Below are 21,035 nucleotides of genomic sequence, written 5' to 3'. Positions count from 1 at the left end.
TTTAATGTTGTCCCAAGATTTAATTGGATCTTTTTCTAAAATTTCGAGACAAACCTCGAATCACGATGTGAAAAAAAAATCCCTTGGAACCCCATGCAATCTCACCACATGCCTAATGTACGTCTTTGCAAGTTGCTTCATTTTCCATGTTTCCTGAATAGTTATAAATATGACGGACTTAGTCAATCAGTCCACAATAACCCAAATTGTATCATTGTCACTCCTCATTCTAAGCAAATGTAATAACCCTGTTTGTAAGAACGTTTATTTAGAAGTTAAATATAATTACTAAGTTAATTATATTCCGAAAATTATTATTTTATTTGAGTTGTGGAGTATTATTTTTATATGTCGTGTTGTAATGTATTTATTTATGTAATTATATGAGATTATTTCTATTATTATTTTATATTTTGGGTTTTGTGCAATTAGTTGAGCGGTATTGAGCAAAGTAGAAAACAAAAGTCGGTTTCCGCTCGAACCATCCGATCCTTTGTTATTATTGTCGGTCAACGAAACCCCATCATCTCACTTTACTCTCTCGTGGATTCTAGAATTTCAAACCCTAACGCTCCCTGTCATTTTGTCACACCCAAGAGGAAACCCCAAACATGTGAAACCCAATATCCGAACCTCCAAAATTGAAAACCCGAAACACTTTCTCTTTCTTCTCCGCCGTTGCCTCGTCGGCGTTCTTAAATTCATCAGAGCTTTCTTTTCCCCCCGGTGCGGTGTTGTTGTTGTGCTAGCTATTCGGTCGTTTCTTCTCGCCTCCTCATCGCGGTCGTCTGTGCGACTATGCGGTGTTGCACATGTCGTTACGGTCTTGCTGCCACCACATCTAGTTGTTGTTGTGTTGTCGGTGCTGTTATTACTCGGTGATGCTCAACCAGCCTCGCCAAAGTTTCGAGAACCTATGTTCCCCTGTTCTTCGCTGCTCCCAGTAGAATAGAGGAAAATTTACCTCTTTGTTCTTAATTTCGACCCTTTTGTTCATAATTCAAGCCCAAGTTGCTGCTGTTATTGTTGCTGTTTGTAGTTTTGTTCTGTTGTTGTTGGGATTGTTGTAGTTGTGGTGTTGAGTTGCTGTTGTTTATTGTTGTTGCCGCGATGTTGTTATTGTTGTTGTAGTTGTGGTGGCTGTTGAGGAGTTGTTGTGGTGGTTGTGGTGGATGTTGTTGGGTTGGTGTTGTTATTATTCGTTGTTTGTTTGTTGTTGTTGTTGTGGCAGTGCGTTATTTTGTTTTTGATTTAGGTGAAAGTTGTGAGTTGAGTTTAGTTAGTTTGGTTCTATAATTAGAATTCTCATTATGAATTAAGGATTGTGGAATTGGGATGATGTAGTTGATGTGATCGAAGTTATAGTTATTAATTAAGGATTAAGGAAACTAGAATATTAAAGGTTAATAATTTCTAAATTAGGAATTGGTTATGATTGTGTTTTTAGTTTAGATTAGTTTAAGATTGTTAATTAATTATCGTTATAATTGTGAGGTGATTCTTGGAGGATGATTTTAGAGTGAAGAATCATTCAGAATTATGAAGTTGATTGTGTTGTTGGAATTGGAATGTGTTCAGGTAACTTTTATGTTTAGTAAAATAATCTACTCCTGCCCTTCTGTGTGGATCTCTGTTTTTGATAATTAAGTTCGTACTATAGCCATAGTTATGAATGTAATGATGAAATGTCATTTATTGATTATGAATATGCAACTGTTTTGCTGGCTTATTTTATAAACTGAAACTAGAAAGTAGGCAAGGTATCGGTGGAGGATGGTTACTCTTTTGACTTGATATGGTCGGCTACGCTCCGTAACGAGCCTTGGCGGTAGTATTGCTGGGCTCCATAACGAACCTAGGAGGCAGCGTTTGTCCAAAATCTTGCAATTGATTTGTTTGAGAGAGTCAGCTATGCCAGCGTTGTAATGAGATAAATACAGTTTGATAAATAAAAGCTATTTTAACGGGCTGAAGTGAAGGTTACGAATTTTCCACTCATTTTGGAATTTTTTTTGTTTTGTATTTCTTCTCTGAATTTGCAGGTTGGTGTTACTTGGAATTGGAAGTGGAGAAAGATAATGATGCACCATATAACCTTGTATGTTCGATAGTTGGTTTGAGAATAATTATTTACATTTCGTTGGATATAATATTTTGGGAATTTTAGTGGAGTTATTGGTGTAATTATGGTTGTTTTTCGTTACGAAGTAATTTATTTAAGAGTTAATTGTTGTTTATGGATGTTGAGTGTGTTTCGCTAGCAGTTCGAAAGAACGGACTGCTACAAGATGGTATTAGAGCAGCCTTGCGACTGTATGCCTAGTTGGCTACCTAGCGAGGGTAAAAGATTCTTAATTGGGATAGCTTGAAATCGATTTGGGATTATTAGTGGTTGAGAATTGATGATAAGAAATTAGGAATGTTGAAGCTTAAGTATATGGTGTGTATGTTGAGAAATATTTTGTTAATTAAACGAATTTCAAACGTGATCTCTACAAATGAGATGACTGGAATCCCATGTCGAAATTTTTTGCCCCCTTTGTTTTCTTTGCTCCTCGATTTTGATATTGAGTTGAAGTGGAGATACAGAAGCTGATGGTAGAATTGAGGTTTAATGCCTGAAATCTTACGAGTTTGAGAGTTTTGTTTTGTTTAAATTATTATTTTCTAGTTTCGAGGACGAAACTTTAAATAAAGGTGGTAGTATGTAATAGCCCTGTTTTTAAGAACGTTTATTTAGAAGTTAAATATAATTACTAAGTTAATTATGTTCCGAAAATCATTAATTTATTTGAGTTGTGGAGTATTATTTTTATATGTCGTGTTATAATGTATGTATTTATTTAATTATATGAGATTATTTTTATTATTATTATTTTATATTTTGGGTTTTGTGCAATTAGTTGAGCGGTGTTAGTCAAATATAAACACTGGGTCAACTACAAGAGGGGGGGAGGGGTGAATTGTAGTTGGGGAGATTTTTAAACTTTTTGCAGATAAATTAAAATGAAAGCTAATAAAGAGGAGTAGTAACAAAGAAGAACACACGAAGATCCTTTTAACAAGGTTCTCTTCCTCAATTCTTTAGGAAGAAACCTTGCTCTTTTTTTATAATAGTTCTTACAACTTATTATAAATTAATCCTCACTTAGTTCCTCTTGGAACAAGTTCCCAGTCACCGTTGCCCCTGAACACGTGACTTTCCTCACTCGACTTCACTAGAAGTCTTCTCTTTCTCTTTTCTCTCTCTAGATGACAAGATTTTGTTCTCTCAACCCACTCTCTAAGAATCTTACAAATGTGTATGTTAAAAGAAGAAGCAAATTACAAGAAAAACTTTCTAAGTAAATATTCACTTGATGTCGCATGAATGTTCTTAAGTTTTTTTTTTCAAAAAAAATCTTCTATAAATAGCTATCGAAGTACTTCCTTCATTGGGACATGGGGTGCTCCATATTCTCCTCAACTCGTGCAAGTGGAATGATGGAGATCATGGCCTTTGCTTTCGCTGCACTTCTTCCACGATCTTTGCAACGGAAATAAGCTCCTTACACTAGCCGTTAGTGGCGAGGTGGTTGGAGAGTTTCAAGGGATCAACTCCTCAATATTTGCCACTCCATGAGAGTTTGTTGGAGAGAAACAAGGAAGCATCTCCGCGATATTCTCCACGTTATTCTCCACGCAATTTTCATCTATTTCCTTGCATGATCACAACCACATTATATCTACTAACTTAAAGAATCCTAAGATAAATATCTTGACTTAGATTAAATAATCAATATTTCTCAACAAGATATAAATTTACACTACTACAAAATAGGGCAAAGATAACAGTCAATTGAGGTTTAAGATAACACATTAGAGGTATTATCCAAGTTAGTTTAATGTTAGGTAAAGATAACACCTGTTAGTAGTGTTATCTTTAATAAGGCAAAGATAACACTTATTTATCATAGTTATTATGTAACTTTAGAACACATCTATGAGAGATAATTGTTATCTTTGGTTTGCTTGTGATTGATTTACTTCAAGCAAAGAACACCTATTAAAGAGTAGATGTTATCTATAGTGATAGAGTAGATATTAATTCTAGCAAATGACACTTTATCTTTGCTATCTTTTACAAGTTACTCAAGCTCATTGATAATATTGGAGAATCTAGTGAGCATATCTTGAACTGACTCTTTAGGTTTCATTTGCAACAACTCATACCTATGCATGAGTAACTTGTTCCTTCATTTAGAGAGTCTATCTTTGATCTCTTGACTTCGCTTATTCCTTCATGAGTAACTTGTAGAAGTTCCTACATTTACTTGGCTGATTTGCATCCCGTGACTCTATTGTGTTCATGGGGACCAAGGCCACGGTGGAGAATCTTCTTGGCTAAATTGTTCATCTCCATTTTATCAAAGTCCTCTTTGTCAAACTTTGAGAGAGGCTTAGAAGCTGACTCGCCTTTTTCGTCCTTCTTAGTGACTTCAAAGTCACCGATTTCAATGACTCTCCAAACTTGATAATTTTCAGCCTTGATAAAGATTTCCATACGATTCTTCCAGTATGGATAGTGCTTGTCATTGAACATAGGCGGACATTGGGTTGAGTAATCTTCTTCCAATCTTTCTCCCGTAGTGTTCATGCTTGCCAGGAACTAGCTCCTCAGTGTTAGCTGATTTTTGGAGGAACCGGCTCTGATACCAATTGTTATTCTAGTATAAACACTAGGTCAACTACAAGAGGGGGGAGGGGGTGAATTGTAGTTGGAGATATTTTTAAACTTTTTGCGGATAAACTAAAATGAAAGCTAATAAAGAGAACTAGTAATAAAGAAGAACACACGAAGATCCTTTTAATAAGGTTCTCTTCCTCAATTCTTTAGGAAGAAAACTTGCTCTTTTATTTATAATAGTTTTTACAACTTATTATAAATCAGTCCTCACTTAGTTCATCTAGGAACCAGTTCCCAGTCACCTTGTTCCCCCTAAACACGTGACTTTCCTCACTTGACTGCGCTAGAAGTTTTCTCTTTCTCTCTTCTCTTTCTCTTTCTCTTTCTCTTTTCTTTCTCTTGATTACAAAATTTTGTTCTCTCAACCCACACTCTAAGAATCTTACAAATGTGTATGTTAAAAGAAGAAGCAAATTGTAAGAAAAACTTTCTAAGTAAATATTCACTTGATGTCGCATGAAAGTTCTTAAGTTTTTCTTCAAATAAAATCTTCTTTAAATAGCTGTTGAAGTACTTCCTTCATTGGAACATGGGGTGCTCCATTTTCTCCTCAACTCGTGCAAGTGGAATGATGGAGATCATGGCCTATGCTTTCGCTCCACTTCTTCCACGATCTTTGCAACGAAAATAAGCTCCTTACACTAACCATTAGTGGCGAGGTGGTTGGAGAGTTTTAAGGGATCAGCTCCTCAATATTTGCCACTCCATGAGAATTTGTTGGAGATAAACAAGGAAGCATCTCCACGATATTCTCCATGTTATTCTCCACGCAATTTTCATCTATTTCGTTGCATAATCACAGCTACACTATATCTACTAACTTAAATAATCTTTTATCCAAAGATTTCTAGGTTACAAGAATATTAATCATACCATATGATAAAGATTCAAAGAGTATAAGATAAATATCTTGACTTAGATTAAATAATCAATCTTTCTCAACAAGATATAAATTCAAATTGGAACATTACATTATTTTTGGTTTTTATAATTTTCGAATAAATAAATAATTAAATACTATATAGTAAAATTAACCTAAGTATTTGGCATCATTAAAACATGAAATATAACAAGCGGTATTTCGCAAACTAGAAAGAAAAACTCGGTTTCCTTCTCGAACCATCCGATCCTTTGTTATTATTGTCGGTCAATGAAACCCCTCATCTTACTTTACTCTCTCATGGATTCTCAAAATTCAAAACCCAACCCTCCATTTCATTTTATCACACCCAAGAAGAAACCCCAAAACCCCGTGAAACCCAAAACCCCAACCCTAAAACTGATAACCCAAAACCCTTTTTGTTTCTCCTCTAGGGTTGCCTCGCCAGCATTTTTGAAATTCTTCTGAGCTTTCTTTTCCCCGGTGCGGTGCTGCTACTATGCTAGCTATTTCGTCGTGTCTTCTCGCCTCCTCATCGCGGTCGTGTGTACGACTGTGCGGTGCAGCGCGTGTCAACACATCTAGTTATTGTGATGTCGGTGTTGCTGTTACTCGCTGGTGCTCAACCAGCCTCGCCGAACTTTCGAGACCTTATGTTCCCCTGTTCTTCGCTGCTCCTAGTAGAACATAGGTAATTTTTCCTCTTTATTCTTAATTTAGACCCTTTTATTCATAATTCAAGCCCAAGTTGCTGATGTTATTGTTGTTGTTGGTAGTTTTGTTTTGTTGTTGTAGGTATTATTGTAGTGGTGGTGTTGAGTTGCTGTTGTTTGTTGTTGTTGCTGTTGTTATTACTATTGTTATAGTTGTGGTGGATGTTGCGGAGTTGTTGTGGTGGATGTTGTTGGGTTGTTGTTGTTGTTATTGTTCGTTGTTTGTTTGTTTGTTGTTGTTGTTGTGGCAGTACATTTTTGTTGTTGTGGCACTACGTTGTTGTGTTCTATAATTAGAATTACCATTATGAATTGATTGTGGAATTTGGGTGTTAGTCGATATAGCTAATGTCATCAAAGTTATAGTTATTAATTAAGGATTAAGGAAATTAGAATGTTAAAGGTTGATGATTTCTAAATTAGCAATTGGTTATGATTGTGTTTTTAGTTTATATTAGTTTAAGATTGGTTTATTGATTATCGTTATAGTTGTGAGGTGATTCTTGGAGGATGATTTGGGAGTGAAGAATCATTTGGAATTATGAAGTTGATTGTGTTGTTTGAATTGAATGCGTTCAGGTAACTTTTATGTTCAGTAAAATAATTTACTCAAGCCCTTCTGTGTGGATCTCTGTTTTTTATAGTTAAGTTGGTACTATGGCCATGGTTATGAATGCGATGATGAAATGTCATTGATTGATTATGAATACGCAAATGTTTTGCTGGCTTAGCTTATGAACTGAAAATAGAAAGTGGGCAAGGTATGGGTGGAGGATGGTTACTCTTTTGAACTGATACGGTCGGCTACACTCCATAACAAACCTTGGGGGTAGTATTGCTGGGCTCTATAATGAACCCTTGGAGGCATAGTTGTTGTTGCCGTTGTTGATACTGTTGTTATAGTTGTGGTGGCTGTTGTGGAGTTCTTGTGGTGGTTGAGGTGGATATTGTTGGGGTGTTGTTGTTATTGTTCGTTATATGTTTGTTGTTGTTGTTGTGGCAGTGCGTCGTTATTGTTATGGCAGTGCGTTGTTGTCTTCTCGATTTAGGTGAAAGTTGAGAGTTGAGTCTAGTTAGTTTGGTTCTATAATTAGAATTCTCATTATGAATTAAGGATTATGGAATTGGGATGTTAGTCGATGTAGCTAATGTAATCAAAGTTATTGTTATTAATTAAGGATTAAGGATATTAGAATGTTAAAGGTTGATAATTTTTTAATTAGGAATTGGTTATGATTGTGTTTTTAGTTTAGATTAGTTTAAGATTGGTTATTGATTATAGTTATAATTGTGAGGTTATTCTTGGAGGATGATTTTGGAGTGAAGAATCATTCGGGATTATGAAGTTAATTGTGGTTTTGGAATCAAATTGCGTTCAACTAACTTTTATGTTCAGTAAAATAATTTACTCATGCCCTTCTATATGGATCTTTGTTTTTGATAATTAAGTTCGTACTATGGCCATAGTTATGTATGTGATGATGAATTGTCATTGGTTGATTATGAATACGCAATTGTTTTGCTGGCTTAGTTTATGAACTGAAATTAAAAACTGGGCATGGTATGGGTGGAGGATGATTACTCTTTTGACCTGCTACGGTCGGCTAAGCTCCATAACGAAACTTGGGGGTAGTATTGTTGGGCTCCATAACAAACCCTTGGAGGCACAATTATCCAAAACCTATACTTGCCACTGATTTGTTTAAGAGAGTGAGTTATGCCAACGTTGTAACGAGATGAAAATGGTTTGATGAGTAAAAGCTATTTTAACGAGCTGAAGTAAAGGTTACGAGTTTTCCACTCATTTTGGAATTTGTTAGTTTTGTATTTGTTCTATGAATTTGCAGGTTTGGTTTTCTGAGCTCGAAATTGAAAGTGGAGAAGGATATAGATGTCTTGTGGTTAAGGATTGAGTTTGTATTTAAGATAGTTGGTTTGAGAATAGTTATTTATATTTCGTCGTATATAATAGTTTGGGAATTTTAGTGGAGTTATTGGTGTAATTACGGTTGTTTTTCGCTACGAAGTAATTTATTTTAAGAGTTAATTTTTGTTTATGGATGTTGAGTTTGTTTCGCTAGCAGCTCGAAAGAGTAGGCTGTTACAAGATGGTATCAGAGCAACGTTGCGACCGTATGCCTAGTTGGCTACCTAGCGAGGGTAAAACATTCTTGGGATAGTTTGAAATCGATTTGGGATTATTAGTGGTTGAGAATTGATGATCAGAAATCAGGTTTCTTGAAGCTTGAGTATATAAGGGTTTGCGCTTTTGCATGTGCTATATGGATCCATTTATGTACAGATGTAGTGTCCCGTGTTATTTATGATGGTGTGTATTTTTGAGAAAATTGTATGATTTGGTTAATTAAGCGAATTTCAAACGAGATCTCTACGAATGAGATGACTGGAATCCTACGTCGAAATTTTTTGCCCCCTTTGTTTTCTCTGCTCCTTGATTTTGATATTGAGTTGAAGTGAAGATACAGAAGCTGATGGTAGAATTGAGGTTTGATGCCTGAAATCTTACGAATTTTAGATTTTGGTTTTATTTAAATTATTATTTTTCAAGTTTCGAGGACGAAACTGTAAATAAGGAGCGTAGTATAATAGCCCTATTTTTAAGAACGTTTTAAGTTAGTTATGTTCCAAAAATTATTATTTTATTTGTGTTGTGGAGTATTATTTCATATGTCTTGTTGTAATGTATTTTTTTAATTATATGAGCTTATTTCTATTATTATTATTTTATATTATTGGTTTTGTTCAATTAGTTTAGCAGTATTTCGCAAATTAGAAAACAAAAGTCGATTTCCTTCTCGAACCATCCGATCCTTTGTTATTATTGTCGGTCAATGAAACCCCATCATCATACTTTACTCTCTCGCGGATTCTAGAATTTCAAAACCCAACCCTGCATGTCATTTTGTCACACCCAAGAGGAAACCCCCAAACCAGTGAAACCCAAAATCCCAACCCCCAAACTGAAAACCCGAAACACTTTCTCTTTCTCCTCGCCATTGCCTCGTCGGTGTTCTTGAAATTCGTTGGAGCTTTATTTTCCTCGGTGCGGTGCTGCTGCTGTTCTAGCTATTCTGTTGTGTTTTCTCGCCTCCTCATTGCGGTCGTGTGTGTGACTGTGCGGTGTTGCGCATGTCGCTACGGTGGTGTTGCCGCCACATCTAGTTGTTGTTGTGTTGTCGGTGTTGTTGTTACTCGCTGGTGCTCAACCAGCCTCGCTGAAGTTTCGAGACCCTATGTTCCCCTGTTCTTCGCTGCCCCTAGTAGAATAGAAGTAAATTTACCTCTTTGTTCTTACTTAGGGAATTGACTCTTTTCACGAGTAGGCTGCTGTTAGAATGCTCTGTTGGTTCTAGGTTTGACACATCTATTATCATTCTCTTCTCTTGCCGATATCGACGTGCCTTCTTTTTGTTGGCTTTCTTTCCATTTTTGGTAGAAAGCTTCCTTAGCGAGTCAAAAATGGATTGTGTGCATGATGAGTCACTTTTGTGCTTTGGTTAGACCCTTTTATTTGTAATTCAAGCCCAAGTTGCGGTTGTTATTATTGTTGTTGGTAGTTTTATTTGCTGTTGTTGGGATTGTTGTAGTGGTGGTGTTGAGTTGTTGTTATTGGTTGTTGTTTGTTTGTTTGGGAGCTTTTGTTGTGGCGGTGCGTTGTTGTTGTTGCGGCAGTGCATTGTTGTGTTCTTGATTTAGGTGAAAGTTGTTAGTTGAGTTTAGTTAGTTTGGTTCTATAATTAGAATTCTCATTGGAATTGGGATGTTCGTCGATGTAGCTAATGTCATCGAAGTTATAGTTATTAATTGAGGATTAAAGAAATTAGAATGTTAAAGGTTGATATATAATTTCTAATTTAGGAATTAGTTATGATTTTGTTTTTAGTTTAGGTTAGTTTAAGATTGGTTATTGATTATAGTTATAATTTTTAGGTTATTGTTGGAGGATGATTTTGGAGTGAAGAATCATTCAGGTGCATGAAGTTAATTGTGTTGGAATCGGATTGCGTTCAGGTAACTTTTAGGTTCAGTAAAATAATTTACTCATGCCTTTCTGTGTGGATCTGTGTTTTTGATAATTAAGTTCGTACTATGACCATAGTTATGAATGTGATGATGAAATGTCATTGGTTGATTATGAATACGCAACTGTTTTGTTGGCTTAATTTATGAACTAAACATAGCAAGTTATGGGTGGAGGATGATTACTCTTTTGACCTGCTACGGTCGGCTACGGTCCATGACGAAACTTGGGGGTAGTATTGCTGGGCTCCATAACGAACCCTTGGAGGCACAGTTATGAAAAACATGTACTTGCCACTGATTTGTTTATGTGAGGGAGTTATGCCGGCATTGTAAGGAGATGACAATGGTTGTATGAATAAAAGCTATTTTAACGGGCTGAAGTAAAGGTTACGGGTTTTCCACTCATTTTGGAATTTGTATGTTTTGTATTTCTTCTCTTAATTTGCAGGTTTGGTGTTCTGAGCTCGAAATCGGAAGTGGAGGAGGATATAGATGTCTTGTGGCTAAGGATTGAGTTTGTATTTTAGATAGTTGGTTTAAGATATTTATTTATATTTCGTTGTATATAATATTTTGGGAATTTTAGTGGATTTATTGGTGTAATTACGGTTGTGTTTCGCTGCGAAGTAATTTATCTAAGAGTAAATTGTTGTTTATGGATGTTGAGTGTGTTTTGCTAGCAGCTCGAAAGAGTAGGCTGTTATAAGATGGTATCAGAGCAACCTTGCGACCGTATACATAGTTGGCTACCTAGCGAGGGTAAAAGATTCTTGGGATAGTTTGAAATCGATTTTAGATTATTAGTGGTTGAAAATTGATGATCAAAAATTAGGAATGTTGAAGCTTGAGTATATAAGTGTACGTTTGCGCTTTTGCATGTGCTATATGATTCCATTTATGTAATGATATAGTGTCCTGTGTTGTTTATGATGGTGTGTATGTTGAGAAAATTGTATGATTTGGTTAATTAAACGAATTTCAAACGAGATCTCTACGACTGAGATGACTGGAATCCTATGTCGAAATTTTTTCCCCCTTTGTTTTCTTTGCTCCTCGATTTTGATGTTGAGTTGAAGTGGAGATACAGAAGCTGATGGTAGAATTGAGGTTTGATGCCTGAAATCTTACGAGTTTGAGATTTTGGTTTTATTTAAATTATTATTTTCAAGTTTCCAGAACGAAACTTTAAATAAGGGTAGGCTGCTGTTAGAATGCTCTGTTGGTTCTAGGTTTGACACATCTATTATCATTCTCTTCTCTTGCCGATATCGACGTGCCTTCTTTTTGTTGGCTTTCTTTCCATTTTTAGTAGAAAGCTCCCCTAGCGAGTCAAAAATGGACTGTGTGCCTGAGGAGTCACTTTTGTGCTTTGGTTAGACCCTTTTATTCGTAATTCAAGCCCAAGTTGCGGCTGTTATTGTAGTTGTTGGTAGTTTTGTTTAGTTGTTGTTGGGATTGCTGTAGTGGTGGTGTTGAGTTGGGATCTCAACTAATGGCACAAAACCCAAAATATAAAATACTAATAATAGAAATAATATCATATAAATAAAAAAATAAATACATTACAACACGACATATAAAAGTAATACTTCACAACACAAATAAAATAATAATTTTTGGAACATAATTATCTTAGTAATTATATTTAACTTATTAAAAACAGGGCTATTACATACTACCACCCTTATTTAAATTTTCGTCCTCGAAACTTGAAATAATAATTTAAGTAAAACCAAAATCTGAAACTCATAAGATTTCAGGCATCAAACCTCAATTCTACCATCAGCTTCTGTATCTTCACTTCAACTCAATATCAAAATCGAGGAATCCTATGCCAAATTTTTTTTCCCCACTTTGTTCTTAAATTAGACCCTTTTATTCGTAATTCAAGTACAAGTTGTTGTTGTTATCGTTGTTGTTGGTAGTTTTGTTTTGTTGTTGTTGGGATTGTTATAGTGGTGGTGTTGAGTTGTTGTTGTTGTCGCGCTGGTGTTAATGTTGTTGTAGTTGTGGCGGCTTTTGTGGAGTTGTTGTGGTGGTTGTAGTGGATGTTGTTGGGTTGTTGTTGTTATTGTTCGTTGTTTGTTTCTTCTTGTTGTTGTGGCAGTACATTGTTGTTGTTGTGGCACTGCGTTGTTGTTTTCTTGATTTAATTAGGTGAAAGTTGTGAGTTGAGTTTAGCTAATTTGGTTCTATAATTAGAATAATCATTATGAATTACGGATTGTGGAATTGGGATGTTAGTTGATGTAGCTGATGTGATCGAAGTTATTGTTATTAATTAAGGATTAAGGAAATAAAAATGTCAAAGGTTGATAATTTCTAAATTAGGAATTGGTTATGATTGTGTTTTTAGTTTAGATTAGTTTAATATTGGTTATTGGTTATATTTATGTATAAACATGAGGTGATTCTTGGAGGATGATTTTGGAGTGAAGAATAATTCGGGATTATGAAGTTGATTGTATTTTAGAATTAGATGCGTTCAGGTAACTTTTATGTTCAGTAAAATAATTTACTCATGCTTTTCTGTGTGGATCTCTATTTTTGATAATTAAGTTCGTACTATGGCCATAGTTATGAATATGATGATGAAATGTCATTGATTGATTATGAATACGCAACTGTTTTGTTTGATATGAAAATACAAAGTGGGCAAGGCATGGGTGGAGGATGGTTACTCTTTTGACCTGATAGGTCGGCTACGCTTGATACTCACTGTTGAAAGTGCTTTGGGCTGATAAGTTATGAAATTTAGTTGAAATAACTCCCCTTTATTCAGTGTTAATGCTTTTAAAAGATGTGAAGTAAAATGTACTTAGTAAAGCTTAAAAGTCGCAATTTCTAAGTGATTTGTGGTGTAATACTCCGTATTTTTAGTAAGTTATTAGTGATTTTTTTTAAAAAGGCTTTATATACTAAAAAGGCTTTTATTAATTATAAAGGTTTCAAATAGGCCTTTGTATTAAATTATGGGGTTTTCAAATAAATTCTAACCCAAATTATATATTGGGCCTAAGTTTACAAGTTATAATCCAAGTAGTTAGAAGATATTTTAAAAAGAAATTTCAAAAAGGATTTACAAAAGATTTATATAGAAAAAAAAAAAAAGAAATTCTTTAAATGACGTGAAGGAACTCACGCCAGTGAGTTACTTTGTTTCCAAGTTGGTTTCTTTTTATTATTTTGTCTTTTGAGTTAATTTGTTAATTGGTTTATTTTATCTTTTCGTTAATTAGCATCTAGACTATTTATCTTGTGGAATATTCCTCTATTCTAGCTATATTATCATAAAAGATAGTTTATCCTACCTAAAGTAATTATCTTTCTCAAAAATCTATCTTTTAGTTCATATTCCTATTCTTATCCTATTTACCCCAACTAGTATATATAGGGGTCTCCACCCACCATATTCTTCACACCAAATTTGAGGAATAAATCTCTTTTCTCAAGTTTAAACTCTCTCTCCCTCTTAGCCTACCTTCTCTATTTTTTTCCTCCCTAGTAGTTATTATTATTAAAGGTGCGTGTATATGTAGATTCTTAATATATATTTGGCATGTGTAGTATCATGTTTCTAAGTTGGTTATTTGGATTAAAATACATGTTTTACGTTTCAGTTGAGTTAACTATGAATGATATAATTTTGGAATAATACGTGCAAGTTGTTAATGTTTAAGAATAAGAGTTGTTTTATGTACACTAATATGTTTTGGTATTATATGAATCTAAAAGATAAGAAGGCAGTAGGTGTGTTCATGTGATTATAGTAATTAGGAAAGGATAGTCTTGTTGTATGAGTTATGTTTTGGTATTCACCTCTACTGACGCTAATAACGGAATTACGAAATAGCTTAATAGTAGGTGATCACTAATGTTCAGTATAACATAGTAGTACAACATTATATTGCTCAGATTACATTGTTAGTTTGACTTATGATCTCATCAATTTACAAATCTTCGAGTATGGTAAAAAAATTAGTTTCAAGGATTTATGAACAAGTCGCTTATATTACGCCACTATTTGGCTAAAGTTATAAGTACTATTATTATAATTTACAAAGAAAGATTATTTTCAAAGATTATTTGATATGAGCAAGTGATTAATATTATGTCTTTTAAGTGGCAAAAGTTTTATATATAAGAATTATTATTCTTATAAAGGAGGATTATTTCCGAAAGATTTTTCTTAGTTATATGATCTTTTATGATCACAATTATAAAGAGGCCACGGCTTGTTCTTTACTAACAAGAACGGTAGCTATTATATTTTACCCATGTACTTTTTGTATAAGTCATGTGGACAAGGTAGTTCCCCTCGCAATAGACTCAGTAAGGAATACTAAACTTGGGGGGTGTGCACACTTTAGGAAAGGTACCTAGGCAAGGAAAAAGGAGTTTTATTAAAGTTATATACGTTATATTATACAAGTATCCAAGGAATTTATACAAGTTATTTCAAGTATCCAAGGAATTTATACAAGTTATTTCAAGTATCCAAGGAAGGTTTATATGAGTATTTTGAATGTTTAGTAAAGTATTTAAATTTCTGCATATACATGTACTCAGTATTTTACTGACACGCTTTTTGTTTTGTTTTGTTTTGTTTTATGGCTTTGTCCCTGTGATGATCCTTTTGGTGAGCAGATTTTTCAGGCTGATTGATGCATACTACATGTGGGAGCTAGTGAGGAGTACTACATAGCTTAGTTTAGTAGTCATTATGTTTTATTTTTCCCTTTGTCATAGTTGAAACAATAAATTTTTATTTATCAATAAAGAGAAGTTATTTTTATTAATTCCGCTGCATTGTTAATTTAGTAGTTAGTAGTTTTAGCCTTTAACGTTATCACGTGGCGGTAATACTCTCAAGTTTCTCAAGTGTTTCATATTAAAATATATTCTTTATAAAGAGAGAAATTTGGGGGTGTTACAAAGTGGTATCAAGAGCCTTTAGGTTTATTAATGAGAGTTTGGGTAGATTTAGGAAGGGCATATAAGTTAGAGTTTCGCATTTTAGTGCATAAATTTTTTTAGTGCATAAATTTTTTGCATTTTATTTGCATAAATAAAGTTATATGCATTTTATTTGCGTATATAAAGTTATATTTCCAAATATAAATATTTTCCAATTTATTTATTTTGAAGAAAGGAATAAGTGTGTGGCTTTATTTTTCTGAGGAAAGTTCTGGCTAAGGAAAGACTTGGTACTTAAGTTGGCCGCTTGTGCCGCACCTCTCTTTCCTGGGAACTCCCTCGATTAATTTTTCCATACACGAAAAACCTAGTATTCGAAATAAAAACTTATTATATACTTAAATTTTTCGAAAATAAAAATAGTTTGAAATTTTTCTTTGTTTCCTTATTTAAAATCAGATTATTATTCTTGAATAATTGTATGACATTATGTCTAGCAAAATATGAAAATATTATTAATTTTCATAAGGAAGGAGATTTTTTTTAGTAGCTTCAATAATTAGTAGTTCTGTAATTAGACTACTACTCCTTATAAATGTTAGCATTCCTTTTCAAGGATTAATAAATAAAATTCTAGTTGGTTCTTTTTATGTTATGTGCAATTTGTTAATCATATTATGAATCATGATTGTTGTATGAATTACAACTTTAGTAGGATCACTTAATAAGTAGGTTGTTTCTTACCCAGGAAGAAATGGCCAGTAGACCCAGAAGTAGATCCAAAACTCGAACAACTCTTAAGGAGTTGACCTCTCTGACCAAGAATTTGGCTAAGGCCATGACTTCTCAACTGAACCGTCAACAAGAACTTGACCTAGCTGGCGAGGTGTTTAAGAAAGTAGCCTCTAGGAATCCACCTGTCTATGATGGAAAAGAGGACCCAGCCAGTCTTGAGAACTGGATTAGAGAGTTTGATAAACTGTTTACTGCTGTTAGGTGTGATGATGAGTTGAAAATCAACAATGCTACATACTACCTAAGAGAGGAAGCTGATTTATGGTGGTCCCAAAGGAAGGAGTCTTTGGCAACTCAAGAGGATTTTGGGTGGGAGCAATTTAAGGAAGCTTGAGAACCAAGTTTTACCCACCTCACTTAAGGAAAAAGAAGTGCCTAGAGTTTACCAACCTAAGGATGGGGACCATGACTGTCAATGAGTACTACTCTAAGTTTATAGAGTTAATGAGGTTTGCACCTGAAATGGTTCCAACTGAAGTTTTGAAGGCTCAACGATTTGAGCAAGGGTTGACCTTGTCCATTCAAGGGAAATTGGGAGGGGCTAACTTTAATAGCCTTGAAGAAGTGTATGGGAGAGCTGCCCATCTATTCGGGATCAAAGGAAGAGAGCTGGAAGTGAATCCTGGAGATAAAAGGAAAGGGTCTAGTAATGGGTTTCAAGGTGGAGATAAGCGTCAAAAGATTAATGGAGGATTCAAGCAAGGAAAGGATGATAAGAGTAATGGGAATAACAACAATCGTAGTCAATCTGAAAATGGAAAGTCCAAGAGAGTCTACTACTGCAAAAGATGTCCAAGAAACCACCCAGGAAGGGACTGTGAAGGAAATCTGGTAACTTGTAGGATTTGTAGCAAGTTAGGCCATAGAGAATATGAGTGCTTCCAGAAAGACTCAGCATCAGCAAATCCTAAGCCAACCCAGAATCAGGGAGGTAATAGGAACAAAGGACTCCAACAGAAAGTGGTGACCCATAATCGTGTTCCTCCTAAGAATGGGAACGGAGGAGACAATCAGGCTAAGACAAATAATCAAGGTCGAGTGTTTGTCATGAGCAATCGTGAGGCTGAAACGACTGCGGGCGTAGTGACTGGTACTTTCTTCATCTCTTCTATTCCAGTTAAGATTTTATTTGATTCAGGAGCTTCTCACTCTTTTATTTCCAAAACCTTAGTGGAGAAACTTAAGTTGGGAAAACCCGAACTTATAAGCATGGATATAGTCATACCTTCTGGAGATGTCATTAACGTTTCTAAGCTATATAGAGATGTTTTAGTGACTATAGCAGGGGTAGAATTTCCTTCAGACTTAATTGAATTCGAGTTAGATGACCTAGATATTGTTATGGGAATGGATTGGTTGGAAAAATTCAAAGCCCAAATAGACTGCAGAGCCCAAAAAGTGACGTTGAAAGGCCCAAAAGGAGTCAAAGTAACCTATAGAAAAATCAGTCAGAAGCCCAGTCCAAGAATGATTTCTGCTATGCAACTCAAGAACTATATAAGAAAGGGGTATCCATTGTACTTGTGTAGTATACAAAAGTTGGGAGTAGAAGGAGAAAAGATGGAGAATATTCCTATAGTGAATGAATTCATGGATGTCTTTCCAGAAGAAATCCCTGGAATGCCTCCAATAAGGGAGGTGGAGTTCACCATAGACCTAATGCCTGGAACTGGCCCAATATCTAAAGCACCATATCGTATGGCTCCAGCTGAAATGAATGAGCTTAAGACCCAATTAGAAGAGTTATTAGAGAAGGGCTACGTAAGGCCCAGTGTATCCCCATGGGGTGCGCCTGTATTGTTTGTAAAGAAGAAGGATGGTAGTCTAAGGTTGTGCATTGACTACCGTGAGTTAAACCAAGTGACCATCAAGAATAAGTATCCTCTCCCAAGGATCGATGATTTGTTTGACCAACTGAAAGGAGCTGGAATTTTCTCTAAGATTGACTTAAGGTCAGGGTATCATCAGTTAAGAATTGCTGATAAGGACATTGCTAAGACCGTTTTAGGACACGTTATGGCCATTATGAGTTTACAGTAATGCCTTTTGGATTGACTAATGCACCAGCAGTATTTATGGATCTCATGCATAGAATTTTTAAGCCATACTTAGACCAATTTGTGGTAGTATTTATAGATGATATATTGGTTTACTCTAAGAATAAAGAAGAGCATGAGAAACACCTCCGAATAATTTTGTCAACCCTCCAACAGAAGCAATTGTATGCAAAGTTTTCGAAGTGTGAGTTCTGGTTGGAAAAAGTGGCATTTTTGGGCCACGTCATATCTAAGGAGGGTTTGCCGTTGATCCAGCAAAGATTGAAGCCGTTAGTGAGTGGCCTACTCCAAAGAATGTGACTGATATAAGAAGTTTTCTAGGTCGCGGGTTATTACAGACGTTTTGTTAAGGATTTCTCAAAAATAGCCGACCAATGACCAACCTTATGAAGAAGGAGTCCAAGTTTATTTGGAGCCCAGAATGTGAGAAAGCCTTCACCATCCTAAAGGAAAGACTAACCACAGCCCCTGTGTTATCCTTGCCTGATGGGAGTGATACTTATGAAGTATATAGTGATGCATCTAAACATGGTCTAGGGTGTGTTTTAATGCAAAATAGAAGAGTCATTGCTTATGCATCAAGGCAACTGAAGCCATATGAAGTCAACTACCCTACTCATGATTAGAGTTAGCCGCAATAGTCTTTGCTTTAAAGATTTGGCGTCATTATTTGTATGGGGTGACATGTAAGATATACACAGATCACAAGAGTTTGAAATACATTTTCACCCAAAAGGATTTGAATATGAGGCAAAGGAGATGGTTAGAATTCATAAAAGACTACGATTTGGATATCCAATACCATGAAGGGAAAGCCAATGTAGTGGCAGATGCCTTGAGTAGGAAGACAAGTCATACCTTAAGCACTATGGTGGTGGCAGATCAATGTGTTTAGACTTTCAGAAGATGAATCTTGAAGTTATGCAATATGGAGAAGTAGAGAAAAATTTTAGTGCATTGACCATCCAACCCTCGATGTTTGATCAAATTAGGGAAGCTCAATTAAAAGATGAAAAATGGAAAGATAAAGGAAAAGGTGAGGGAGGGTCATGCTGGAGACTTCGAAATTCATGAAGATGGAAGTTTAAGAATGGAAGGAAGGTGGTGTATACCCGAAGCTTGTGAAGATTTGAAATTGAAAATCATGGAGGAAGGTCATAATTCTCCATATTCGATGCACCCAGGGGGTGATAAGTTGTATAAGGATTTAAAGAAGAATTTCTGGTGGGCTCGTATGAAGTTGGACATAGCGGAATTTGTTTCCAAATGCTTAACATGTCAAAAGGTGAAGAGTGAACATAAAAGACCCCAAGGAAAGTCCAACCTTTAGATGTGCCAGGATGGAAGTGGGATTCATTTCGATGGATTTCGTTGTTGCTTTACCTAAGGGTAAATCTGGGAATGATACGATATGGGTAATTGTCGATAGGTTGACCAAGTCTGCAGTGTTCATACCTATGAAGGCAACATGGTCGATGGACCAACTAGCTAAGGCCTACATCAAGCATGTATTGAGAATACATGGAGTACCGAAAGATATTGTGTCTGATCGAGATTCTAGATTTTTGTCTAACTTCTGGCAGAAGCTACAGCAAGCCTTTGGTTCGAAGCTATTGATGAGTACTGCTTTTCACCCAGCCACTGATGGCCAGACTGAAAGGACCATACAAACCTTAGAAGATATGTTAAGAGCTTGTGTCATGGAATATCAAGGTTCATGGGAAGATCATCTAGATTTGATAGAGTTCTCCTACAATAACAGTTATCATTCAAGTATAGGCATGGCACCATTCGAGGCTTTGTATGGTAGGAAGTGTACAAGCCCATTATGTTGGAACGATATAAGTGAAACAGTTGTACTTGGGCCTGAATTGATTGAAGAGACCGTGCAACAGGTTAAGATGATCCAAGGAAAGATTAAGGCAGCCCAAGATCGTCAGAAAAGCTATGCTGATCTGAAGCGTAGGGAAGAAGAATATGAAGTGGGCGAAAAAGTGCTTTTGAAAGTATCACCAATGAAGGGTGTGATGAGGTTTGGAAAGAAAGGGAAGCTCAGCCCTAAGTTTATAGGCCCTATGAAATATTGGATAGAGTTGGAAAAGTGGCCTATAGGCTAGCCCTACCCACTGAATTAATCGTGTTCATAATGTGTTCCATATATCTCAGTTGAGACGGTATATCCCAGATAAATCGCATGTGTTGCAGCCTGAAACAGTTCAAATTGATGAGAACTTGTCTTATGAAGAAAGGCCTATTAAGATTTTAGACAGTAAGGTTAGAAGTACCCGAAACAAAGATGTTAAAATTGTTAAGGTGCTCTGGTCTAATCAGAAGTCTGAAGAAGCAACATGGGAAGCAGAGGCTGACATGCGAAAGAAATATCCAGAGTTGTTTGCAGAAGGTTAGTAGTAGAGTTACGGGACGTAACTCCTTTTAAGGGGGGTAGAATACGATAGAGTTTCGCGCGTTTGACTTAGAACCATATTGTTTGGCATATTTTATGAGTATTATTATGTGAATCAACTTACTTTTATAGGAAGTTGGTGGTATATGTGTCTACTTGCTTTGTCTCTTGCATTGCTTGCTGCAAGTTTCGAGGACGAAACTTCTTTTAAGGGGGTAGTCTTAATACTCCGTATTTTTTAGTAAGTTATTAGTGATTTTTTTTAAAACGCTTTATATACTAAAAAGGCTTTTATTAATTATAAGGTTTCAAATAGGCCTTTGTATTAAATTATGGGGTTTTCAAATAAATTCTAACCCAAATTATATATTGGGCCTAAGTTTACAAGTTATAATCCAAGTAGTTAGAAGATATTTTAAAAAGAAATTTCAAAAAGGATTTACAAAAGATTTATATAGAAAAAAAAAAAATTCTTTAAATGACGTGAAGGAACTCACGC

The 21,035-nt window shown here is 35.4% G+C and overlaps 1 protein-coding gene across 1 annotated transcript; it reads left to right on the top strand.

Annotated features, from left to right (window-relative positions):
- The first annotated feature begins 16,471 nt into the window (after window positions 1-16,471).
- On the top strand, window positions 16,472-18,115 carry LOC130589961 (uncharacterized). Its single transcript, XM_057391625.1, has 3 exons — window positions 16,472-17,165; window positions 17,214-17,921; window positions 18,033-18,115. Exons 1-3 carry the CDS (start codon window positions 16,472-16,474, stop codon window positions 18,113-18,115), a joined length of 1,485 nt encoding a protein of 494 aa, XP_057247608.1.
- The last annotated feature ends 2,920 nt before the right edge of the window (window positions 18,116-21,035 follow it).

Source organism: Beta vulgaris, chromosome 1, assembly GCF_026745355.1.
Source record: "Beta vulgaris subsp. vulgaris cultivar EL10 chromosome 1, EL10.2, whole genome shotgun sequence".
Classification (NCBI taxonomy): Eukaryota; Viridiplantae; Streptophyta; class Magnoliopsida; order Caryophyllales; family Amaranthaceae; genus Beta; species Beta vulgaris.
This window is presented reverse-complemented; position numbering and strand designations above follow the sequence as displayed.

Excerpts from the sequence above, each read along its gene's own strand:
- LOC130589961 (XM_057391625.1), top strand. The coding sequence starts at position 16,472 with ATGGGGACCATGACTGTCAATGAGTACTACTCTAAGTTTATAGAGTTA. Across the intron at positions 17,166-17,213 it reads GACTGCGGGCGTAGTGACTG|GAGCTTCTCACTCTTTTATT; the intron begins GTACTTTCTTCA and ends TATTTGATTCAG. Across the intron at positions 17,922-18,032 it reads AAGGTTGTGCATTGACTACC|GGTATCATCAGTTAAGAATT; the intron begins GTGAGTTAAACC and ends ACTTAAGGTCAG.